The sequence below is a fragment of the Archocentrus centrarchus genome, chromosome 7 (genome assembly GCF_007364275.1).
Source record: "Archocentrus centrarchus isolate MPI-CPG fArcCen1 chromosome 7, fArcCen1, whole genome shotgun sequence".
In the NCBI taxonomy this organism is placed as follows: domain Eukaryota; kingdom Metazoa; phylum Chordata; class Actinopteri; order Cichliformes; family Cichlidae; genus Archocentrus; species Archocentrus centrarchus.
Genome location: NC_044352.1, coordinates 22,366,581 through 22,394,331, shown reverse-complemented (window position 1 = coordinate 22,394,331; position 27,751 = coordinate 22,366,581). Strand labels below are relative to the sequence as shown.

Here is a 27,751-nt window from a genome sequence, read left to right as displayed (position 1 = left end):
AAGAGGGAAACGTTTTCACCGTTTAAAAGTTCTTTAATTGTTCAGTTGGTATAGGATTTGGAAGCATTGAGTCAAGACATGGTCAGCAGCCATACAAAACAAAACCCAACTTATTAACATGGACAGAGGGCAAAAAAAAAAAAAAAAAAAAAAAAAGCCCACACACACATGCGCACGCACACACATTAAAAAAAAAAAAAAAGGGGACAATTTAGCCATCGTCAGGTCATCACAGTAAAAAGAAACACAGTCCTAGTCTCAACTCAACAGCATGCTGAAAGTTCAATGGTGATTAGAAACAAACTGACATTCATTCACAACTCGAACAAAGGCTGCAGAACAACTCTGATAGGCAAAAAGTACAGTAAAACACCTCGGAGAAAAAAACAAACAATAAAAACAAAACAATGCATAGACTTAAAAAAAAGAAGAATGTTTCAAAATAAAAGTAAACAAAGACAAAATTCTTGTTGCCGGCAGGCAGCGTTGGCCTTTTACATTGCAATGATTGAGAACATTCAAATAGAAGTTATTGCCAACAAGATATAACACTTGGATAACACCCATACAAAAATTAGATTTTTTTTTTTTTGTCCAGAAACATTTTTAAAAGAGCTAGTAGCTTCCACAAACATCAAGAATGTACAAATGATGGTCATTGTGGCAAGGCTTCAAAGATCCTCGGCTGAATGAACATTAAAAGCCACAAGGCAGACATGCTCGGCTTCGAAACATTACAATTATTTTAAGTTATACAAGTTAACAAACTGTACTTAAACACATTTAATATTGAGCATTTCACTAGAAAAAACATGTCAGGTGTTATCAGCTGAGCTATTCCAGTTGAGTCAATTAACACAAGATTTTTTTTTTTTTTTTTAAATCACTGAAAGGATAAAAATGTGTTTACAAAGATTTTTTTTTGAAATCCACTGAACCAAACAGACTCTCTGTGCTAAATATCAAAATGTATTTTTTGCAAATATCCCACTGATAATAGTGCAAGAGATACAGTACAGTCAGAAATATACTCACAGGGATTTAGAAACGCACCGCTCGTATTACTCGGGGTGATTTTCAAAATTGATTTTGAAAGCCTGCCAGAGCAACAGGAAGAGGAAGGGTTTTTAAATTCTGTGAGCACCACACGCACTTCTTGTGTTTGGCGTCATGTCTTTAGTTACAGGTAGTTAAAAATTAGAGTTTGTGACTTTAGTGTGAGCAAAGAGCCACTGGTGGTGATGACGTTACAGAGTGACTCGTGGTACTGATTCTCTGTGTTTAATGATGTGTTTGAACAGCAGGGTGTCAATTTAATAAGCAATAAATTACAACTACAGTTTGTTTCCTTCTAAACTCTCAATTTTATCTTACAGCTTAAGAAAAAAAAAACAAAAAAAAAAAAACAAAGACAAACAATTGGCACACTTAATTCATGTTTCCTATTTTCCCAACTATCTGTACAATTAAAAAAAGTTTTACATGTCACAATAACCCAAAACCAGTATTTGGGGTGAATGTGCACCCCTGTGTTTCATGTTTGATGTGATTATGTCTGGTAGTGTCTTTAATTCATACTGTTTCCCTGGTGAGGAAAGCACTGTTTCGCTCTTTTACAGCCTGTGGGTCAAAATAAAGCAGCAGAAAGGACGAGTGGGGCCTCATTTATAAACCGGTTTATCGATTGCACAGAGAAATATACAGAGAAAAGTCTGCACCCTCAAGAACCAGCCTCACCTAAACGCAGGTTTCCAGTTAGATAGATCTCACCGGTCATGTCATGAGCTTGTTAACCCATGTAATCAAATATGACTGATTAATGACAGGCCTGCTGCGAGTGTTAATACACGCATCAATCAGCTGATCATATTAGTATTGCTACGTGTCAGACGGAAAATGTCGGTGATCTTGAGTCAAAATTGTCTTTGTTAACGTTTCTGGTTAAACTCTGGAGCTTGAAAAAGGCGACTGGACTTCTTTTTGTTTCTTGAAGACGTTTCACCTCTCATCCGAAAGGCTTCTTCAGTTCTCAACCAAATGGTGGAGAGACCCAGGTATTTAAACCCCTGTGGGCGTAGTCCCCTGGAGGTGGTTATGACCCTTTATTGATCATGTGCTTGAACACATGTGCCCACATGTGCCTATGACCTGGATAACTGAGAATCTACACAGACGTTTCTGGTTAAACTGATAAAAGGAAATCATGATCTGGAGTGTGGTTGATCTCCATAACCGTCCTGTGCCAACGCTGCACTTGATTTTCAGACTGCCCCTTTAACCACTTAAGGGTAGAACATAAACATTTAACATTTTTTTTATTTTTTTTAAATGCCACTGTAATGGAACTGTACATCCATAAGGACATTCAAGTGTGTATTAATGTGCAGTGTGTACCTGCTAAATTTAGAATCAGCACCTCAAACTCTGAGGCCATGGTTCTCAGCCAGAAAAGGGCAGAGTGCCCACTCCAGGATGGGAATGAATTGATGCCCCATGTGGAGGAGTATCTCAGGGTCTTGTTCCTGAGGGAGGGAAGAAGGGGTGATTGACACGTGGATTGTCTGTCGTGGTCAAGAAAGAGCGTAAAAGCACTCTTCCTCGGAAGAGTGAGCTGAGATTAAGAGATTGTGTGAGGAGCTCGGTCACCCGGGAGGAGCTCACAGTAGAACTGCTAACTCCTTCATATCCAAAGGAGCCACCTGAGGTGGTTCTGGTCACTGGGGGTCACAACGGTGACAAATGGTGCCTGTATGTCTTATAGTTAAGACATTTAGGGAATGTCCAACTAGGGGGAAACTTAAGGTGGGAGAGATTACATCTTCTCCGCTGGCTTGGGAAAGACTCAGTGTCCCTGTAGAAGAGTTGGAGGAAGCTGCTGTGGAGAGGGAGGTCTGAGCATCTCTGCTTAGAGTGCTGCCCCTGTGAGCCGGACCCAGATAAGTGGCAGAAAAAGAAAAGAATGGGTGGGTTGGGCATGGGTATTTGCCAAATGACATGAAGACCTACTTTATATTTTTTTATGTTTTTATACTAGCCTCCACTTAAGGGTGATCACAGGTGTTCATGTTAAGGAACATTTATGTCTCCTCAGAATTATAATTAATGTTTCTTTTTTTAAAATAATTTATGGGGTCTTAAAGCAGTACAACATATTTTACTTTGCTTCCAGTATGCTAACATCTGTATCGGTAGGGGAGACCATGCAGACATCTTTTTTTTTTGTTTGTTGCCTTTTTCATATTTATAAATGAGGCCCCGGGTGGACAGCATACAAAAGCCTTTAGAACACAACAGCTAAACCAAAAACAACTTCAGCCCAGTCGGGGTAAGCAGAAATAATCAAAATCTCTCTTAACGCAGTCATCAATCATCACTCTCACTGCTCGACCAAAACTATAATTCTCTGCTTCGGTCAGCCCACTGGTCAATTCTACCAGTGACAGCAGATGCAACATGAAACACTGCTAAAAAGTCTCAACACAAACAGAACGACACACATCCAAACCCTCCCTAAACACAAACAAAAACAAAAACAATGATAATCATCCACACAATCTGAGTGTTTTCACTGACTGCCTTGTTGCCAAAGCTTCAGCCTGCAGTGACCCGCTTGAGTGCATCTCATGGTAATGGTGTGCCGACTCGTATGAGGAGGAGTCGGGGTGGAAAAGGCCGGGTGGAGGGTGAGGCAGCCACCGCCGTGTCTCTTCCCTTCCTCTTCTGTCCCTCTCAGGCATCCTCTCCCCTCCTCTCCTGAGCTCATCAGGCGTCGTGTTTGCGGAATTTAAAGGTGGTGTGGATCACGTGCAGGGTGGGACTGGGGGGGTTGGGGTGGGACGAGGGGTGTGGGAGCCAGGGTCACTGCCGTCGATCCTCCGTCTCTGACCGTGAGAACGCCATCACCACATCCTCTGCACCTGAGAACCAACATGAGACACAAAGACAGAATTCAACTTGACACGTTTTTTTTTTATAGTTGCACCTGTGATGATTTAAGTATTTCTGACTGTGAAACCGCTTGCTTATTAGCTAACGACATGATTGACAAATCAGTACAAGAATACCACAGATAATTGTCCACTTTGACACCCAAAATGAGTGACTGAGTCCATAAACTGAGCAAGAAACTTTTTAGGTGTCAAGTTGGAAAGTCGTTTTCCTATAGACTTCTATAGGACCAGAAATCTTTTTTGCAACCACAGCTGTCGCCATCTAGTGGCCCTCAGACTGAATGCAGGTTTCTGCAGAGTCAATCACTACGGACCTCCAAACTTCATGTGGCCTTCAGATTAGCTCAAGAACAGTGCGTAGAGAGCTTCATGGAATGGGTTTCCACGGCTGAGCAGCTGCATCCAAGCCTTACATCACCAAGCGATTTCTCAACTTTGTGGGAACAGTTTGGGGATGGTCCCTTCCTGTTCCAACATGACTGTGCACCAGTGCACAAAGGAAGGACCATAAAGACATGGATGAGCGAGTTTGGTGTTGAAAAACTTGACTGGTGTGCACAGAGTCCTGACCTCAACCTGGTAGAACACCTTTGAGATGAATTAGAGCAGAGACTGTGAGCCAGAGCTTCTCCAACATCAGTGTCTGACCTCACAAATGTGCTTCTGGAAGAATGGTCAAAAATTCCATTAAACACTCCTTGTGGAAAGCCTTCCCAGAAGAGTTGACGCTGTTACAGCTGCAAAGGGTGGGCCGACGTCATATTAAACCCTCTGGATTAAGAATGGGATGTTACTCAATTTCACATATGTGTGAAGCCAGGCGAGCGAATACTTCTGGCGATATACAGTAGTTAGATCTACTCACACTACAGTTCTTTGCACATTACATGCACTACATGCATTCTGTTTTCCAGTTTGTGTTCTTGTAAGTATTTTATGTTCTTGTCCTGGAGTTCTTGTTCAATTGTTCAAAAAAGAAAGAAAAATTTTCAATTCCATCATGTGACAATACTGTGTGCAGTATCCTGTGTGTAACCCTGCTCCTGAAGGGTTACACAGTTAAGTTACTTTGTTACAGTTAAACTGAAGTGTTAAGCAGTTCCAGTGCTCAACAAATTTATTTGACCACCTGTCATAAAAACAAGAAAAGACAAATATTTTTAGAAATCTGTCAAAAACTGAATTAAAAATGATATTGTTCAGCAAATAAACTGAATTCATGTTTTTATATCCAGATTTGAGCCACTGGACTCTGAGAAATCAGGAATTAATCAGGCAGAACAGTCAACAACGAAAACTATTTTTTTCTGTTCAGGAATGAAACTAAATAGTTGTATTAAGGAATCTGAATAAAAAATAATGCACTTTACTATTTTTTTTTCTCCTTTTTTGTAAACACACAATAAATTTGAAAATTCATGGACAACAACAATAATTATACTTTAGCATTAAAAATACCATTTTGATTAAATTAACCATTACAGAAACCTTACACTGAGTGGTGGTCTAATAAATTTATTAACCCCTGTATGTTATTAAGTTACTTAAAATTTCCAGGAAAGCACTACTCAGGCTACTTCTGTGCTTACTTTTAACTTAGGCTGCGTCATTGTACAAATTACTGTGTCACTACTATTGCACTATAATGCTGCTGCTGGGACCTTGAGGCAATAGATACACACTTGGCATTAGATAGTATGTCATCAGTGACAGTAGCTCATTGGAAAAGAAGGATGGAAAATCCCCTTTGTTTTGTTTGCACTAATAAATGCTGCTGCCTGCAAGCACTGATAAAATGCTGTTCAGCATTTATTTTTCCTAGATGGTCAGAAATATCATTATTGTAATTTTTCTTGGAATACCATATATATATATATATATATATATATATATATATATATATATATATATATATATATATATATATATATATAAATAAAACCAAGAAATTACATGAGGGAAAGCCAAAAAGTAGCAGAGTGGGGGACTTGAAATTTCAGCTGTGTAAGTCAACTGGAAAAGGAACTTGATTTCCAGCTTCAGGAGATAAGGTGGAAAATAAACTGTTTACTTTTCTGACTAACAGGAAATGTATCATTGCCTTTGCTTTAAGGGATGCTCAAAGAAGGTGTAATTGTTCAACTATCTACAGAACCATACACACAGAAACACACTGTAAGCATTGTATACAGTAAGTTCCAGCTCCCACCTAGCATCAGGGTTTTAAATGAGGAACTCCTACCATTCACTTGTTTTCTGAAAGATAATACAAGCACTGCCATACAGAAATATTATTGGACTTTGCCCCAGCCTTGAAATATTTGTGAAGAGGCCTTGGGCACAGATTTTTGCAAGTTATCAGAAAAATTTAGCAGAGGCACAAAAACAAGGCTATTCTGTGGCATCCTCTGACCTATCTGCACATTGAAATCACTGGATCCCAGCAAGTCTGACACATGTTTTAAACTACCAAAACAAAATTTAGGTCAAAGTGTGAAGGCAGCCAAGTTTTCCACAGGTCCTTGGATCCTGTCAGTATCCTATAAATCCTGTCAGCTGTGACTATAAAGCCGGAGGGGAATACCCTGCCATGAAAATCCTTTTGGTGCATACAGGTAATTTCATCTATTGCCATATATATATATATCACCTGCTGTGGAAACCCCCCACCCCTCCCATCTAAAAATCACAGCACTCTGACTGGAGATACTGTAACACACCAAGTGGCTTGCTGATAGCAGCATCCTGCTCTGCAATGATAACATGTCTGAGGCTTCGGTACGCTCAATCTCCTCTGCTGTAGTACAAGGCAATACGTCTGCCTGTGAATAAACAGTACTAGAATCCAGCTGATGATATAATCCTTACCACTGTGTGTGTGGAGGGGAATATCTGTGTTTACAATACAATTTCCTTTATTCTTTCTGTGCTTCGTTTAATTTTACCAGGTTAATGAGGACTAACTGATAATTACAGCCTCATTTGTGTTGAGTCAACTAATGAATCCTGCCAGCTACACAAAAAGGACTTTCTCAACAAGAAATCCTTCATTAGTCTGCTGCCAACTGTGATTTGTTAAGTGATTTGGGCACACACCTGCTGAGACTGTTCTTCCTCTGGTAAGTGGATATACATTTTCCAGTTCTGTTCGCATAACATTAAATAGATACAATACACAAAGCTAATTTGGTGTCTCATATATCCAGCTGTTGTCTCGTGTAGGCCTCATTTATGGAAATACTTCTTTTATTTTGAGCACTTCAGTATTCAGTTTAAACAAAGAAGTAAATATTTAGTCGTGAAAAAGAAAGTATACCCTCTTTCATTCATGAAGTTATTGTTTAATTTCTCTGAGCATTGCATGGTCTGACCTTGGGGTGACTTTGCTGGGATGTCCACTCCTGTGAAGATTAACAACTTTTTAACTTTTTCTACTTCTCAATATAGATTGATGGACTCCAAATTGTTTGGAAATGACCTTAAAACCTTTTCCAGATTAATGGGCAGCAACAATTGCTTCTCTGCTCCTTGACATTGTTAACACACACGTGAATGCCGCAGACCAACAAACTGCTAAAATATCTGCTTTTATGAAGGTGCTCACACTTGATAGTTTTTCACACACTGCTTCTATATTTTGCCCTAATTTTGTTATTTATTTTGTTAAAGATATGTTATTTGTCATGTGTTGTTCATCTCAGATTTTATTTGAATAATTCTAAAACCAGCTGAGGACCAAATATTTTTTTAATGTCCCGATACATAAAAACCGTTCTTCACCTTCTTCCATTGTTCCATGGTCCAGTTCTGATGCTCATGTGTCCATCGTTGGCACTTTCAGTGGTGGTCAGGGGTCAGCATGAGCACCCTGACTGGTCTGCAGCTATGTAGCCCCATATACAGCAAACTGTGATTCACTGTGTATTCTGATCCTTTTCTATCAGAACCAGCATTAAAATTTTTTGGCAATCTGAGCTACAGTAGCTCGTCTGTTGGATTGGATCACACTGGCCAGCCTTTGCTCCCCAGGTGCACCAAAGACCCTTGGCGGCCCATGAACCTGTTGCTGGTTCGCCACCGTTCCTTCCTTGGACCACTTTTGATAGATACTGACCACTGCAGATCGGAAACACCCCACAAGCGCCGCAGTTTTGAAGATGCTCTGAGTCAGTCGTTTAGCCATCACAATTTTGGCCCTTGTTAAACTTGCTTAAAGCCTTAAACTTGCCCATTTTTCCTGCTGCTAACACATCAACTTTGAGGACAAACTGTTCACTTGCTCCCTAATATATCCCACCCACTAACAGGTGCCATGATGAAGAGATAATCAGTGTTATTCACTTCACATGTCAGCAGTTAAAATGTTATGTTTGATGGGTGTATGTGAAAAAAGCTAGCTGCAGATAATATCACCTGTATGGTGTGTGAGAACAGCTTATAAGACCCCACAAAGTCAGTTTCAGTCCAGTCTGCTAAATCCTTAAATAATAAAAAAAAAAAAAAAAAAAAAAAACTCAACAAGGAGAGCTGATGGAAAGGTGTAATAGTCTGCAGTACGCACGAGCATGTGATGATACAAAAACCATCTGATAAGCAAGATCTTATAAATCTCATTAACACCGAGCTCCACACCTTTTCAAAATGGTTGAGAAGAATTCCTATCAGCACCTCGTGCACGCCTGCTATAAAAAGCCTTTCTTCACTGCAGCCCTGAAGTGCGTGTTAGATTTAATTATTATGGAGATATGAAAGTAGGCCAGCGAGTGTGAGCTTTCACATGTATTTGGCACAAAGGTTGGACCCTCTTAATCAGACAGCACAGACCCTCCAAAAAAGCTGAATTTTGTTTTTAACTCGGCTATCGCTCTGGGAAAATAATTAGCATCTGTCTATAGCGCATTCAGGTCATCCTGGAGCTTGGTGAGATCAAGACTTTTGGGGGAGGGGGGGGGGTCTTTTAATATGAACTTTTAAGTTCTCCGTTTCATCGGCGCACACTGGCTTCCCAAAAGAGGCTACGGCAAAGAAAAAAGGCAAAAAACAGCACAGAGACGGGAGACTAGAGGCAGAGTGATTTAAAAAAAAAATCATCAGAAACATGCTGTTTGACTTCAGTTCATAACATAAACCTCATCTGCTCTGAGACACCACGTGGGGATAAATGGTGCTTGAAAAAGAGACAATTATGTAATACCACACAATGGGAAAGTCGACCTGACTTACACCTCTGCTGAATAGCACAGATCATGTTTTTGCACAGCAACGCGTGATAACACCCATTCATCAGAATGAACGCCTGTCTGCATTAGTGTGTGGATGTGTGATGGAGGTCATTACTGTGGAGCTGGCGGTTCAGAGGATGGAACTTGAGCAGAATTAACCAGTAGATATTTTCTCCAAATACATCCACAGATGGATGGACAGGCTTTATCTGAGCACTTTGCCCTGCCACAAATACACACACTCACACAGAATACACACACACACACACACTCACAAACAAGCTCTAGCCAACAAGATGGAAACGTCAGGTCCCTCAACGCTGTTGCCTAGCGACAGATAAAAATCAGACTGCATCACTGCTATTGCGGCCTATGAGCAAAAAGCTTTTGGCTTGTTTTGTTGCAGCTCTGAGTCCGGCCCCTTTCTCCTTCCTGCTCACCCACCCACCTCACACTGGCTCCCTCCGCGCCACGCACAAGCAGCACGGCTCCCGGTGGTGGATTATATGAAAGCAGCGACAACAAACGTGCTCAGCCCACTAAAAGAAACTAAATGAGAACATTAATGCATTCATCTGAACATATTTATAAGCAAACATCCTTTCTTCCCACTCTGAGAGACTACAAATCAAAATGTGGTTGCCTGAAATTAACTAAAATACAAACTAAGCTGCAGAGAAACCTCAGAGGAGAAGAAAACTGCGCATTAACCCAAAAGTTTGTTTAACGTCAGAGGCGCCAAGTTGTGTCCCGAAGGTGCTTCCAGCCTGTATAAACAGAGAAGCCTCTATAATGATGACTCTAGTGTAGCAATGAGGAAGCACCAACAACTCTTCAGGTCACAATCTGTGCAGGGTCATGTCAGGGGATAAAGGCGTGGGACACCCCCCCCCCCCCCCCCCCCCCCCCCCCCCCCAGCCCAACAACAGCAGGGGCGGGTTAAGAAGCATGACACGCGGCAGGGAAGAGTGTGTGTGTGGTCCAGCTCAAAATATTTAGCAAACACACAGGGTCAGCTTAGATCTCTGCACTTCTTACTACTTAGTACTAATTATATCAACAAAATTTTAAACTCTCATTTTAAACAAGGTAATAAAGCTCAGTTAACTTTGTGATTAATTACAGGTTTAAAAAATAGACTTTAGTAATATAAGCCTTTTTACTGGAACCTTTATAGATAGATTTAATCTGACTGATTGAACAGGCCATATTCAGGAGGTAAATTCTATTATAATGTTATTTTTCGGCAAAACAACAAAAAATTGTTTTGGCTGAAGACTTGGTTTCTTTTGCCAGTGAAACAGTGATCATAAAAGAAAAAATTGATAATTCAGGACAGAGCTGCTACAGAGCCATTCTCTCATACTTGTCTAACACACCTACTGGCACGTTTGGGACAGAGATACAAGGAGAAACTGGGGCAGATGTGGTACTTAATAAATCTGAGTGCTAGGCTCAGTCTCATGCTGCAGTGTGGAATCAGATGAAGCAAGAATCGATACGACTCTGGCCAAACCAAGAAGCCAAACAAAGCAGGCGGTGGGTGGGTGGGGGTGGGGGGTGGTTTGCTCTGTGCTCTAACCTGGTCTGAATATATTGATCAAACACGGCTGGAGTGAATGAATGAATGAATGAGACAGACAGAAAGAGATCAGAATATCAAACACTGGCTGCGTAATCAGCACCCCAGCCTGCCTTCAGCTGGCCCTTTAATGACACCTGCTCCAATCCTGCCAGTGCAGCACGTCACAACACCACCAAAGCCCAGAGGGAAGCTCAGCTTTCTTGGGACATCTGAGGTTGCCATGACAACCCCTCCTCCTCCACCTCTATTGTTGAGGCCCTGCGACATCCTTCTGGGAGGAATAAACTTCCCTCGTCAAATCAGAAAGGATAACAAGCCCCGAGACTGCTGCCTTTATGAGTGGTTTTGACAAACTGTATTGTTTAAAGTGACACGGTGCCAGTTACAGAAAGCGATGTGGATAAAAGAGTTAAAGAGGAAGAATAACAAGCCTGATTACAAAGAGAAAAAACTACTGCGTTTCACACATCGCGCGTCAGCTAGTGTGTCACCGAAGTCTCTGCATCGTAACATCTTAATTCACTTTAAATATGCAGTTATTGTTCAGGATTAGCCAAAAAGTGGTAATTAACACTGAAAGGGTGCCAAAAACACAAGCTTGACTTCATGAGCTCTCACTTCAGTTCCACACATGGTAACAGTATTTAGACATGGAATAAATCCTTCATTTTTCTATGCAGACAAAAACAGCTACATTAAGGCATCAAAAAAAAAAAAAAAAAAAAAAAAAAGCTCAGTGAAAAATGTCTCAGCTACAGAGCCTTCGGCAGAGAATTCCTCTTTGGCCTGATTAAAATTGCAAAACAAAATTCTGTATTTGCATGTATGGTAATCAGCCAATTAAAACTATCTGAAATGCAAATCCAGTGACCCATACTCTTATAAGAAATATGAGGAGCAGAAAGCTGATTTCTAGTGTTTTTTGGGGGGTTTTTTACTACAAGGAACAACCAGAATAACATCTGACAGCTGTGCAGAGTCTGAGAAAATGAGAGCAGGTGTGAACTACATTTCCACTCAATCCAATCAGGCATAAAGACTGAACACTTTTCTGCAGCACCTACAGAGTCATCTATCTATCAGAACTCGCTATAAGCAGACAGCAACACTAATTTTAACCATCAGCTGCATCAGTGCTGCTACACCTTTGGACATTTCTTGAAGACAAGCCCGACCTTGACCTGACTCAGAGTATGCCTTCATTACTCCACTGTGCGCGCAGCGCCCTCTAAGCACACAGCCACCCGATCAATGACACCATGTGTGACACTATTGCTCCACACTGACACCCCTCGAGGGGTGCTGGTATCAGAGCATCCTGCGTCAGCATAGTCATAAACCGGTCCCAGTTTAGAAAGTGTACCAGTATTGATGAGTGTCAGCTTTTCATCAATACTGGTGTGGTTTTCTCCAAGCTGCACATTACAAAGCAATCTACAAACTCAATGCAATGACGCTGTTGCACCAAAGGATAATAAAATAATTGTACAGACAGTAAACTCATCAGAATTCAATAAGCAGATTGAAAAAACTGGGACCTATAATTTGACATGATTATTGTGCTGGTATGAATAAAATCTTATTATCCCTATCCCTAAGTTGGGCCTCCTTTGGTTTTCCTAACAGCTCAAACGCCTTCCTAGTTAAAAAACAAAAAACAAAAAAACAATTCAATCCATGCTTTATAAGTCATTTTTCACCCAAATCCTATACATGTATGTGCATGGATTTAAGAGCTACTGCTCAAGTAACTCTCTTAAAATGTCAAACTAGTAAAAGTAGTACAAAGTGGATGATAATTAAAGCTGCAAACCTCTCAGCATCTGCTACAGAGATTGACCAGACGTGCACGAGCGCCGAAGAATAACAAGCAGGTCTTTTAATAATGCAGGATGAGAAAAACACAAACAGTCGTTGCCTGCTAAACTGCTGGACACACACTTGATGTGTGTCTGCCTGCTGCACCGTGCGATGGCCCCCTGGTACAGACAGTTCTGCTGGTTCATACAGCAGGATGAAGGAAAAGGTCTCCTGTCATCGTAATGAAGTGAGAGCAGTGCAAACTATCGAGTACAGCATGAGTCAAAACCTTTTGGTACAGATGTTGGGAATTTGTCTAGCAGTAGAAATACGCATTCAAATACAATCAACTGCAAATGCCCTTTCCTCAAACTGTATGAATAAAATTTGCATAATTACCTATATTTATCAGCTTGCTGTGTGACTCACAACCAGGCAATAAGATACTTCCTTTCATCTTTTTTCCTCCCCAATTACTAAGTCTAAATGAGATCAAATACTGGACTTTCTCTTCGCACCACTTGAAAAGATCCCAAGTGTGCTGATCCCTACATACCGCTGTCCTTCAGCACAGCGTTGAATATTTAAAACCGATTAACTGTCAGCAATCTCCATGATGCTTAATCACAATACCTTAGACATGCTGCGCACCACGAATTATTCATTGGCACACCAAGGAACTGGAAAGCTGCCAAATGACACTAAAAGTGTCCGTTTCTGTGATGTATAATGCATACTTGGAGCACCATATTCCTCCATAATTGATGAGACTCTTCCTAGCTTTATTGACAAAGCAAAGACTTTGCATGAAGTCAGAGGGAGCATAAACTGACAGCTAGTCTGTAGTTAAAAAGAAAAATGTCCATCATAAATTAATAACTTCAAATCAGTACTGATCTTACATTTGGATGCTGTAGTTTTAATAATATGACATGATCACACGTCCTGTCTGATGCAGTTTTTTATATTCTTCTTGAAATACAGCATAATAATGAAATATACAACATCAGTGACGCAGTGACCCATATTAAAAATTTAATGCCGCATCCCGCACTGCACAGTCAGGGTGTGATTACAAAATGTCAATATACTCGGCACAGCGCAGCACGTCACACCTTTTACCTGCATACTTGCCACCTTACATAATCACGGTCTAATCCTTTCAAGGCAGAAAATGTGATATATCTAAATTCAAACACGATTGTTTCCCTGCAGAGCAAGGGCGCAGACAAGGACACCTAACACTTCCCTGTGGGTGAAGCATCACAGCCAATTTTCCAGGCTTGAAGCTCCCCTGAGGAACCAATATCACGAAGGGCAAAGCAGGACCCGAGCCCCAGCAGGTTCACTGCAGGGGCAGAGCTGGGATCCTAGTTGATAGATGTGTTTTGGGCTGAGTCTACTCACACAAAACAATCAACAGTGCTGCTGCTTTTTGAGGTAACTGCAGTGCCTTTCCTTTTTTCCTTTGGTTAATTAGAGCGCCCTCAGGTGGATTTAGTGCCTGAGCACTGTAGAAGGATTTGGGAAAGCTCAACAGCACCCTCTCCTGTCCTGGCAAGGCTTGACTATCATATGCAAGGTTACATCTGAAATGAACAGTGATTTGCTTTGCAGAGAAAACATCAAAATATTCTCCATTACAAGAAGCAGAAGAGAAACTAGTGATGCGCTCATGCTGAGGATGAGTCACTTGGTTCAAGCCAATCGTGCTGTTTGAGTTGAGGTGTGAGTAACCTCACAGCGCTAGTGGGCTGCTGAGTCAGCCTCTGTGCACAGTCAGGGAACCAGTTTGGCTTGCTGGGGTGCAGGCTGTAAAGGATGATGCGTGTGGAGGGATTTTCCCTCGTTTTCAGTCACACTGACACAGACACAGTTTTTCTGTATGCGTGGTGTCTGTGGGCTAATGATTTACACATGATTCACAATAACTCACTGCCATAAACACACCTTTGCTTTGTATACATTTTTAAAAAAATGAAAATTACAACTATATTTATCTGAAAAATAAAAGTACAACAGGGTTTTTGAGCCTTTGGGGTTGAATCTGTTCATGACACTGTGTTACCTTACCTCTATGAATTTCCCTCTCATTCGATAAACCAAAATGTTAACTAATAATTCTGTCCTTGGGGTAAATTTGTGTTAATGCACACCTGAATGCTCCAGCAAACGGCCAAAATTTCTGCTTCTATAGACGTGCTCACATTTGCTGATGATTAGTTAATTGAGTGCATTTGATTAGCAGCAACTGGCTGCTTCTCACTCCCTGAATTTCTGTGGAAGCAGTAAGGGTGTGCTTCGTTTTCCACAGGGATGCATGAAACTCTGAGAAAACTCTTTTTCACATCACTGTATTCTGCAAAAGAAATGAACTTCCTCATAACAACTGTCTCAGCTAGATGACTGCACTTTTAAAACTGTGCGTGAGTGTGTCTCTGTTGCGTGTCACAGCCTTACCCTGGTCTATGTTGTGCTGTGGTAGCTTGGCTCATCTGACTGTGGACCACACCTGCGTAATTCCGGAGAAAAGCCTCTTCGCTCGGCGTAAGCTGGAGAGGGATAAACAAAGTGACTTTACAAATGACAAAACAAGTACAAACACATTAAAATACTGACCTTAAAGTTTAAGTCAAATATGCCTCTTCAACATGCCGATTACTGAACCAGAATAATTCTCCCAGAAGCAGCTATGAGGCATTTTAGATCCAAAATATTTGGACTTTAAAACGAACTAGTTCAAAGATTATTATTATTCATTAGCTTTCTTCTCTCTGTTCCTTGGCACACATCTCTGAACAAACACAAAGTCAAGCTTGACTCACTGAGGACTAGCTTTTATTATTGTTTCTTGGTAACCAAGCTAACAGCATTATAGGTGATGCCCTATGCAGACTGCTATGACTATAGCAGGTTTACTGGGACCAGATTTCAAGTAATTAAGATGTATGCCTTTTCTAATTAAAACAACAACCATAGTGTGCATGAGCTCAACAACAGGGATAAAAAAAATTAATTAAAAAAAAAAAACAACACACATCTTGTGAACCCCCAAATCTGAAATGTCAAATGAAAAAGGTTTGTAGTAAAAAGCTAGTGTCTACTTACATTTGATCCCATTTTCTTGAGCATGAGCAGGACCCGCACTTTCTGTTGGATGTACATGTCTTCAGGAGACTTTCCCGGGGCCTCCTCGCGGTTCATCCCCCCTGCTCCTGTGGCTCTGTACACACAAGCACATCAGCATTACACAAGACCTGAAAAAAATCTGTTGCACAAACACAGTGCTACTATAATATCTATACACTATACACTGGGTTTTTTCAGTGGCACAGTGTGACAAGAGCCAAGCTGATGGAGTGACACTCATCCATGATTAGATGATAATGATTAGACCATTTTAATGAGTATCGTTAGCAATTGTATTATTCTGTATGATGGCAGATATCACCAAGTTGTTCAACAACTACTCAAAAAAATGTGTTTTGATCTGAAGTCACAATTACAGACAAATACAACCTGACCAAACTATAGACACAAATATACTGATCTACTGGGATTTTCCCACACAACCATGTCGAGGGTTTGAAAAAGAGGAAGTATCCAGTGAGCGGCAGTTCTTGAGGAGAAAATACCTTACTGATGTCAGAGGTCAGAGGAGAATGGCCAGACTGCTTCAAACTAACACAAAAAGTAACTCAAGTAATCACTTGTTACAATCAAGGTATGTAGAAGAGCATCTCTGTAAGTGTAACATGCTGAACCTTGAAGCAGAAGGGCGACAGCGGCAGGAGACCGTAGTGGGAGCCACTCCTGTCTGCTAAGAACAGAAAACTGAAGGTACAATTCATACAGGCTGACCAAAGCTTGACAACAGAAGATTGGGAAAACACTGAAAAACACTGTGTGGTCTGATGTACTGTGTCTGCAAGAGAGTATAATCAAGGATTTTGGGCCACTTAGTACCAACTGAGCATCGTTTAAATGCTACATCCTACCTGAGCACTGGTGCTGGTCACGTCCATCATTTTATGACCACAGCGTGCCCATCTTCTGATGGCTGCTTCCAGCAGGATAACACCATATCACAAAAGGCAAATCATCTCAAACTGACTTCTTGAACATGACAATGAGTTCATAGTACCCAAATGGCCTCCACAGTCACACGGTCTAAATCCAACAGAGCAACTTTGGGATGTTGTTGAACCAAGAGGAGATCATGGATGTGCAGCTGACAAATCTGCAGCAACTGTCTGATGCTATCATGTCAATATGGACCAAAATCTCTGAGGAACATTTCCAGCACCTTGTTGAAAGAATTAAGGCAGTTCTGAATGCAAAAGAGGGTCCAACCCAGTATTAGCAAGGTGTAACTAATAAAGTGTCCAGTGAGTGTGTGCTGTAGAGGCTATCCTTCCTCAAAATAAAGGTTTTCAAAGTCTGTACTAACAAATTCAGCCTTTTTAAGAATAATATTGCTTAGTGTAAACTATGCTCCAAGTACAACAGTTTTCAGTGGATCTTTACAAGAAGCATTAGAGAGATGCGAAAAGCTGGAAAAGGCTACCAAGGCATTTCTAAAGACCTTGGTGTTCATCAATCTATAATAAGACAAAAAGTCTAAAAATGGTCCTAGGAATGGGTGCCACACAAAGATCACATAAGCAGAACTCCAGGGTTAACACCAACACACCTGCAAAAATGTATCTTGTGCCTTGCTAACATCTTTGAAACTGGTCGTTCAAAGGCTTCATAAACTTTCTCTTGCAACTATATGCATAAAATCCCAGTGGATGTCCACACCCAAGCAGTCTTGCCTACTTCCAGAATACTTATATAGTTAAAGTGCAGGTTTGACTCTTCACAGCGTCATTAATATTGCATGGCAGTTTTTACACAGAGCTCACCCCTGCCTGTTTCCATCTCTTATTCTCCATCTAACTACCTATTTTCACTGTCAGTCTGCAGAGATGCAAAAATACAGGCAAAGGGGGAGAAAACTGGGAGAGAGAAGAAGGTGATAAAAGGAGCTGCCAAAGCCAATGTGTGTGACAGGAAAAGGTTCTGCTGTGATATCACGCATACACCAAGGTCGGCTGCTGTCACATTAGATCTCTTCTACAATGCACCAACCAGGCAAAGCATGCAGATATCAAGCCTGAATTTAACTGACAAGGCTAAACATGCAGAAGAAACAATTCACACAAAAGAGCTAAATAAATCATTAAAAAAGGATACATTTTGTGTGGGGGGAAAAAAGATTTAGTAATAGAGAGAACATCAGCATGCATGTCAGGATTTGTTCTTCCCTGAAAATATTTCACAAGAGTCACAGTGACTATGATAGTTCTGGCAATTTATTTTGGCCTCTTATCTATACAAAGGACCACTAATGCATGTTGACAGGCCGTTTGATGTAGGGTTATATTTAATTGAAGAGCTGGCTTGCTGTTCCCCCTTTCCAGAGCCCTGGGGAAGGAGGATGAATGGGGTACCATAGGCCATTGGCTAACGTTTGCCACTGAGAGCATGTGGATTCACCCAGATCAGAGCAGCTGGAGACCACGCTTCTGGCTCTTTGTAATTATAGCAATCTTTGCTGGCTGTTTACTGCAAGCAGCTAGCACTTGTCGTCGTCTCCTTGTCAGCTAAAGAAAGTGGCAGGACGCTGAATGAGGAGCAGATAAATACATTAGTTATTCCCTTCAACCTGAGCATCAGGCGTTGCTTAATTGGAGAGCTGCTCCAGAAGACTCAAAGCAAGAAAGACATGAAAAGACTGAGAAGAGCTTGCCAGCATCAGCTCAGTTGCTCAGTAAACCTTCAGGTGATTGGCGGTGATCTTGTGTGAATTTATTCGGATTGGGGGGGGGGGGGTGATGGTGGAGGGTGCAGGAGAGATGTCAGCGTCTTCAGATCAGCAGCAGCGACACATTTGATCACTTCTCCGAGCACCTAACCTCAGACAAATGCAAGAGCCAAGACTCCCGGCAAAGAGACCTACCAGCAAGGAGACGAGCAGCATGAAGAATGAATGAAACTCAGGAGCTCCAAAGTGCTGCACACTGGGAATATGACAGTCACTGAATATGACAGAATAAAGAGTGGAGGATGGGGAGAGTGTCTGAAATGAAAAATTACACTAATTGTCAAAAAGCGTTGTCTTGAGATCTATGAAGACCAAAAACATCATAGAACAAAGACCCATCAATTGTCTGCCATATTTTGAGATATGACAATGTAATTTTTTTTTTTTTCTTCTGCTGGACTGATATTTTTCACATTCACCATCTGTATAAATAGGCCTACTGCTTTCATGACTGAGGCATTTCAGAGCCTCTGATGTTTCCTTTTGAAGTTTGAAAAACTGTCCATATTTAGCACCATGTCTTCTAAGCCTCGTGACTGTTTTGAGAGTTACCATTTATATTTTTAATCAGCCTGAAATGATTTTATTTTATCTCACATTCACAGCAATATCTGCTGTACGAAGAACAAACATACTGCAAAGTCCCATACGGGCGATCTCAGTAGAAATTAGAAACAATGTGGAAATGTAAATGAGGGTGATCAGAGATGTTTTTACATTATCATAATGTGTTTCAGTCACTTAAAAAGGAATCTTCTGTGGTTTTCATCCATTCTTCTTCTGGCTGGAAGACACCACAAGGATTAATTCATAGATGACTATTTTAGACAGCAGAGCAGCCAGAGAGAAGATAATTACAGCTCTGGTCCAAACTGAACTGCATTACTAAATGTACATCAGTGATTAACACTGTGAAGATGATTATGTATCAAGTAGTTTCACACATGCAATCCTACTGAACAAACTAACTTTCCAGCCATGTTTGTAATTCCCACTCAATAATCCACCTGCACTCTGTAGCTGCTCTCAGTGAAGGCTTCAACGGCTTTAATGCTGGAATACAAAATTATAAACCTACTTGGTTAGGTCCAGTTTGTGATGATTTCAAAGCATAAAATCAACAATAATAAAAAGAACACTAACTTTTGTCAGTGACTTCATGCACAATGCAGGAGACTTTAAATTATTACTAAGTGAGACGCGACCACCTTTAGCCTCTAACAGCATCGGCCTTTGAAAGGTCCATGGCAGGAAGGTCATTACAAATTTCCTGGAGAGCCTGCTGCAGCTTTTCTGTGGATTTAGTTTGTCTTCCCTCTTTATGTACTCTCAGACTGGCTCCATGATGCTGAGATCAGGGCTCTGAGGGGGCCACGCCATTTGTCGTTGGCTCTTCCTGTCCCTGAATACGACTGCATGTGTAGGATTGCTATCACACTGCTAAAATTAATTTGGGGGTCAATCAAGACCCCGCCCTTGTGATAGCTAAAAAAGCTGCAGATTGTTCTACTCTGGGTGCCCCAAACAGCTGAACATGCCCAGAAAAACACTAACAATATTGTCCAGGAGGCCTGGACGATGAGATGCACGAACCACCTCTACTGGCTCTTTTAAATGAAAAGGAGCAGTAGATGCACTCTGAGCTCCCTCTGGACATCTGAGCTCTTTACATGCTCTGTAAGACTGATGCCAGCCACCGCTACAGAGGAAACTCAATATGTCCGCTTGCATTTGCAATCTCATTCTTTCTGTCGCTATCCCAAACTCGTGGCCACAGCAGAGGAAATTAAAACTGGTAAATGGAATTTTTGGCTCCTGGACTGGCTTCTTCTTCACAGTCCAGTACAACACCTACATTTGCCACCAATTCAGATAAAACGCAGTTCCAAACCTTCAAGAACCTGCATTCTTCATGAATTGCCTGCAAGGCTTCATTCTTGCAGTGCTCTTAGCTCTTCAGTGAACCAACTACAACTCTATATTTAGAATTTTTTTTTTTTAAATTCCTGACTCCTCTCTCCAGAATGCTTGCTATTATTTTTCCATATATTTCCAAGGGGTCATTCATTCATTCTCACATCGGTTTTGCTTCCGTGTTGGAGGAACACCTCTTTGACCAGATTTTTCTATACTGCAAATGGGTGTACCGGAGCCTGACCATTTTCTGCTGGCTCTGAACTGTTGCCGCTGCTCACCAAAATCTTCTGATTTTGGAGGAAAGTCAGTGTATTTAGTTTTCTAAGCCAACCACGGTATCCTCAACATTTACAGTCCTCTACACTGCCCGTTTCTTTGTGATTCATCAGAAGACAACACACCTGGAAATATGCGTCTACTAAAAGTCTCAGTGTCAGCTTATTTTAGATGAAATGGTCACTTCTTTATCTTTTTTGGTAAAGCCAACTAAATAACTGATAACCTTCATTAGAATAAAAACAACATTTTTACTATTTGGTCATCCACTTGACAACATGCCTTCTAAGCTGATATTTTCAATGGGCACACGATGGTCGAAGATAAAAAAAAAAAAAAAAAAAAAAAAAAAAATCTGAATAATGATTCAATGTCAAAAAATACAGACAGAAAATCATTCGAGATGAATGAATATAAATATAGTTAGGGGTAGTGCTATTTGCTGCCTACTAGGATCACTCTAGCATTATTCTGGTGTGCTCTGCTGTGTAACATCTCAAATCCTTTCAAGGACCACAACAAGGATCCTGTCAGACTCCTTTGTGTGTGCCTGAGGTTAGGTTCTAGTGGTGGGCTGGCTCAAAGCTAATCCCGAGGGATATTCGGCAAGCCCCAGACACATACGGCTAATATTCCAGACATAATCAAAGGGTTTCTTTTGTGCTGATGTAGCTATAAGCCCCCCACCCCTCCACCCCACCCCTGTGCGCCTGTGTTGGGCTTTTGTCAGTGTTGTCTTGTTGGCCTGAGCTGAGACATCAGGTTCTCTGAGCTCCTCTAGGCAGCAGAGCTAAACAAAATCATCACTCAAACTAAACTAAAGAGTCTGAAATGAGGACGGCAGGCATTAAATCACTTTGTTGTCTACCTGATTGATTTTTAAGAGTTTCTACTTTTCTGTTTTCTTTTCTGGGAGTGGACACCCATTTTAACAATCGCTGTCAGTTCAGCCTTCTGTAATTTACGGCTTTTAAACTTTTAAATAACTAATGCAGTTATGCAGTATGGCGTGCTCAGATGCTACTGTTTGTTGCAGTCCAAATTCAACGGTCTTTGAGTAACGCTGCACTGCATCTGAAATCCCATGCTATGTGCTATATGCTCAGCTTATGTGCCATTGTCCAACATGCTTTTCTGTGAATAGTATGCATTTCTATGGACTCACTACTTAGTACATTCAACTCAGTGCTTAACTGTAGAGATGTGTTACCATGGCAACCCAACCTCGTTTAAGATGAACCAAGTAAAGATTAAGAAAATTTCAAAAGTATATTACGCCTAGCAAAGTGAAACCATATATTTAAACACTTCAAAGGAAGAGCTACTGACTTGGATCTCAGCCGCCTTAATCTCTGTATAGCAATGCCTTTTATGTGTGGGACACTTGATTTTGTGGGATATTTACGCTGGTATAGTGTCTGGCATAAATGTGGCACATTTACCATGATGGACATAAGTGGTCATTGTTAATTAAAGTGCACTGTCACATTTAAATAACATTAACATATTCACTAAGGAGCTCTTGGATAGCTCCTTGATCATTTCTGAAAAATTATCTGACTTCTTTCCCTCATTTCCAGTTATCAGGGTGCATCACAGATGATGGTTAACTTTAAACTGGAGATTGGTTTATACATGAACAAAAGCACTGAGACAGCATGGCACCATGTTACCGTCTGATACCCTGCCCTCATCACACATGGTAAGAGACTGAATATCTGAGTGCTGCAGTAAGTTGGACTAGAGCTGTGCCACATCATACCTTCCACGATATCAACGCCGTGCTTACAGTCAAAAACGCACGCAACAATAAGACAAGCCCAGACACATATTTGAAAGCAAAAGCCACATATCAGCCTTCAATGATTTAGTACCTATAAAGGGAGCTACTTCAATAACCTCCTAAGTAAACAAATGAGTGGCTAACTGCACTCCATATGACAGGAAAAGCAAACGGTGGATGGAAATGACTGATGCGGTTACATGGTGGAAAAGGAGGGCTTTGGTTAAAAACCCCAACCCAAAATAAAACATCCCAGCTAGAAAATATTTTTTAACTCCAGTTTTATCGTGTGACAATATTGTGCGGGCTGCTGAGGAGTTACAAGATTAAGTTACTTTAGTTACTGTTAAACTAAAGTGTTACGCAGTTATTTTATACTTTCCCTTAAAATTTCCAGGGAAAACACTATCCAGGTTACTTTTGTGCTTACATTTGACTTCTGCTGTGTCAGTGTGCATAATGCTGCGTCACTACTGTTGCACTGTAATGCTAATGCTGGCCCCTTGGTTCGGTAGATTCACACTTTTAAGTTGGTAGTCTGTCATCAACGACAGCAGCAGGAAGGCAAATGTCTTCATTTTGTTTGCACCAATAAATGCGACTTCCTGCAAGCATCGGTCAAACTTTATCGATGCTTTCCCCCATAAGACATATCATTGCGGCAAATTTCCTTTAAATATCAAAATAAAACTTTGAGGTTATATTGCCAACCTGAGTTCAACTGAGTTCAAGTAAAATGTTGGCATAAACACTTTTTCAGATGCCAGTTTGTATCATGTTATGATAAATGTGCAGAAAAAAATGTCATGTTAGACAGCACCGCATCACATCAAGTTCAGTGAGTTATTAATATGTTACTGTTACCAGTCTAATGGCCCTTTTATGTCATTTGCATGCATTCATTCAGTACTTTATACTAAACATTTAAATTGTTTTTTTTTTTTTAAATCTACCTCATATCCACGGCCAATTTAGAATCACCAATTAGCCTAATAGGTATATGCTTGGACTGTGGGAGTACCCAGAGGAAACCCCCACGGGCACAGGGTGAGCATGCAAACTTCATAGTAGAAGTAGAAACCTTCTAGCACACGACTGCACCACTGTGCAACCAACATTACATATATTTTTTTAATAAGGAGACAATTGCTGTTTTCACTAGTTTCTGCACGTAAAAACACCCAGAATGTGCTCATGTGCATAAAGCAGCAGGAAAGAGAGAACCTCTAAACATATATACACTATTGCTTTGTTTTTTTGCACCACAAAAGTGACATCATCAGTGTGTGTTTTCCCATGTAAGAGATGGAACATTATTTGTGTCATACTTGTCAAGATCCAAATTACAAGTAAAGAACTATTGCAAAATAACTGCTGTCCCCAATGTTTGCTAAAAGCAGTTAGAGTCCGAGCGCGCCAGCAAATGAGATTACGCTTGATTCAAATGTCACAGCAGTGGCACATCTCTTAAAGACCTTACACATTCAGTGCCACTTTAAAAATAGAGACAGTCTAATTGCTTGTGTGCCATTGCATGCTGAATATTGTGTGTAGAATTGCGATTGTGTGTTGGTGCCCATTAGTGTCTCTTGAAAAACATAAACTTCTCAAGACCATTCAGGACTCTGGCCTGGCCTAACAGTGCAATGAGGGTCTGCCGCCAGGGATTACAGCCTGCAATGTGATAGGTCTTCCATTTGCTGAGGTCAAGCAGGGCGGAGGCTGCCACGGCGCACCGGCCCAGTCGCGCATAGCTCGGTCCACTGTTACTGGCTCTGCAATCAGCTGCGCAATCACATGATGCACAACATCTGATTTACAAATCAAATTCCTCCAGCAGAAGTGAACTGCACAGGACTCTTGAGAGGTCAACGGCTTTAACGAGAGGGAAAAACTGAGAAGGTAAAATAACTTGAATTGAGTCACGGACTGTTGCAACACCCCAAGCAAATGTGTGAGAAACCTAAGTAAGCTCGGTGTGGCTGCCAGCTGAGCTGCCAACAACCTGGCCTGGTTCTGCAGAGCAGCTGTGCTACTGCAGGTACACACATTTACCAACGCACACACTTTTCTGCCCATGGTCACCCGGGTCATTACATGCATTCAGACTAGCTGACTGAAATTAGAACAGCACAATGTTCTTATTCAGCACTGCAGACTGGCAAATTTGTGGTCAGCTTTAGCACAATCTTATCAGTTGTGTGAATTTCTGACTGTCTAACACAATGGGGATGTCGAGTAACTGCGTACTGACAAAGATGATTAATTATAAAATAACAACATTGTGTGTAATTGTTCCTTTTTCTGCACTCGTGGTTACACCCACTCTCACCAACCCCTTGCACTTTTATTAGGGGTTTAATTAAATGACCAAAAACAGACATTCTGATTTTTTTTTCTCTGACTCATTAAGGGAAAATCTGATATTGTGACCACCACAACCTCTAAACAATGAAATCCACTTGACACCCAGGACCTCCTGTGTCATGTGGGACAGGGCAGATCGAGGTCCCGAAACAGCCAGCTGAAAGGCTCTGACCTGAACTTGGTGGCTGTCTGCATGCTGCCATCTCTTCACATGTACAATGTTGACAACAATGGCGTCAGTACTTGGAGACAATGGTGGTGAACTAGTTTGTGGAAACATGATTGATAAGTAGGTCATGTCTTGTTGTCACCATGTGAGGCATGAATTCAATCCTGCCGAACTGTACGAGCTTAATTCACAGCAGGGCTTCTCGATGTACTCAACTATCCTTCAGCTACTTCTGCACGTCTATCTCGGCTTCATTTTTCTCCTAGATGGTTCAGAATCTTATTTGCATTTAATTAAACTTCTACATTTGTGATGCCGCTTATTTTTCTCTCTCTCTCTTTTTTTTTTAGCAGAAACATTTTACAATAAAATTCACACGACTCGATACTGCGGTTTTGTCCTAATTCGATAAAGCCGTCTTTTTCCACAGACTGTGCTGGATGAAAATAATAAATCATCTGCTTTATGATCACAGAACATCTACGTTCGCTCGTCAGGATTCCTCAAAGGAATTGAAACAGAAGCCGCTGCCTAAAGCTGGTCCCTCAGGGGAGCGGCTGCAAGATTTTCAAAAGAACCAACGTCAAGGAAGGGCATTAAATTCCTATTTATATGATGGATGAGCTTAGAACAATAGAACAGACATGAGCATATCTCTTAATTTCCACAAAACAGAACCGAGAAAAAAAAACAACAACAACAAAAGGTACGTTTTTAACTATGATCCTTTAAAAGCAAAAAACACTTGATGGTCACTGGGTGTGTAAGCCACGAGTAGATGCAAACAGCTGTAGTGTTACAGTGTCAGACCACAACAGACTACTACGCAGCCTGGTTAATGCTGACAGGATGACAAGTGCTGTGCCAAACACAGAGCAAGCAGTCATGAGATAAGACAGCATTCCCTCCCAAACTCTTCTGGCAGGCAGCTGATGAGGTCCCCTCAGGGCTCAAGGAGGCTGAGCAGCCGCTAAAGAGGCGAGGAGGGAATGGGGGCCAGTGGTCCGAAACTCTCTGAGAAACTCAGACAGCTAGGAGAATGTGCAAACTAAGCCAGGCTTGACATTACTGCGGTCTGTGACTGGTATTCGTCAGGAGATTTCAGTGTGCTTGCCTATGTGGCCAAGCCACCAACACCCACACTCATCAATGCCCAGCTCCCAATAGGATGCCAGCTTTGCCACTCAAAGAATTTTCAGCTATGTGACAATGTATGGGGTGGAGGGCAGACATGGGTAAATGACGGAGTGGCACAATGCATCCATGGGTGGCACCCTCCAAAATTAGAAAACCGGTCTATTGAGTTATGCGATAAGGAAACTTGAAAATAATAAAGCGGTGAAGCTGCCTTTTTAAATAAACTCCAAACCTAAGCATTACCTTAGGGTGAATGGTGGTTGTTAGGTGAGTGAGACAAATGCAGCTTTGCATCATACATGTGCACTGTATGAAATGTTTGCTTGAGGGAAACAGACGGCAGGTTTGAAGTGGTTATTTGAGACGCGTTATGAACAATATTGTGAACACCATCACCGTGAGTACAAGTGATTCAAACTATAATCATTATCGCGGGTTATTTACGAGTCTTCTTAAGTCTTATTCAAAGACGAATAAAACATCGGAAATGCCTGAAGCCCGACCTGAAAGAAAAACAGCTGTTTGTCTAAGAGGTGGTACACATGGCCGTGGACGGGCTTCGTTGTCATGTTGCGGGACGCAGACTGTTCAAACTGTAGCAGCGCTCTCGCTAGCAGGCGGCGAGCCTCGGTCCATTTTTGATACAGATCTTAAGCTATATCCGTCACGGGAAAAATGTACGGACCACGCTGTTCTTTAACTTCCAAGTGGCCCTCGTTTTAATGTGAACACACGCTTCATTTAGAGCCCACCAAACCTGTGCTACCCACTGGCAAAGCGGGCAATGCTAACCAGCCGAGCTAGCTCGCTAGCATGCCCCAGACAAAAGCCTGAATGAAGTTCCTATGGGTGCAAACACCATCCAGGTACCGCTGCTCCGCCAGAGGTGCAAACGCTGGGACCGAAACACACGCGTCGTTCCTGAACCCTCCTGACAACGTTTCCCTCGTAAGAAAACGGGCGATTTGTGCTTACCCCTCCTGGTCCAGCTTTACTTTCTTCTGTGCTCTGTTTGAATGGTGTGTTGTTGTAGGAGGGCGTCCTGTTCCGGGGTCACATCCCTCCAGTCGGCAGAGCTACGGCGGACTGACTCAACGCAGCGATCCTCCCGCTGGCGCCTCAGTACCGCTACCGGCCGCGGGGGGCGCAACCGGCTCAGCGAACGCTGCACGCTCATCACCATCAGGGACGTCAAGCATGTGGCCCGGGGACCAGAGCCGGCTCGCTGGAAGGTCGGATGCGCCCCCCTGGAGGGGTTTGCATACAGTGAAATCATAGATGTCTTCATTTAAAATAAATAAATAAATGCTATCCAGGTGGTGCTGGTATTAATGCAAAGTAATGAAAATGTACAGAAGGCATTTCTAAAGCTCAATAAGGTAACTGAATATATATTTGTGTAGTTGTAATCATGTGCAATATTTATTTTATTTATTATTTTGTGTATGTGTGTGTGTGTGTGGGGGGGGGGGGGGGGGGGCTGTTATGGAGATTCTTTACTCCTTTGTTTTTCAATCCTACAATTATAATATAACAGGGAAAAATAACAAAATTGGACAGGACAGCAACAAAAAATGCATTTAAAGAAATCAAACAAACAAAAAAACCCTAACTTGGTTAAGACATTAGGAATGGGGAGATATGGGGAAGGTGAGTGTATCTGATGTGCAGTGGAT

At 41.5% G+C, this 27,751-nt stretch overlaps 1 protein-coding gene across 1 annotated transcript; it reads right to left on the bottom strand.

Annotated features, from left to right (window-relative positions):
- Positions 1 to 30: 30 nt before the first annotated feature.
- Positions 31 to 27,185, bottom strand: ctnnbip1 (catenin, beta interacting protein 1). The gene is given in 5 exon segments (XM_030734808.1): positions 31 to 3,917; positions 15,018 to 15,042; positions 15,044 to 15,109; positions 15,666 to 15,780; positions 27,051 to 27,185. Coding segments are annotated over 4 exon segments (246 nt in total). The 5' UTR covers positions 15,762 to 15,780; positions 27,051 to 27,185; the 3' UTR covers positions 31 to 3,858.
- Positions 27,186 to 27,751: the final 566 nt, after the last annotated feature.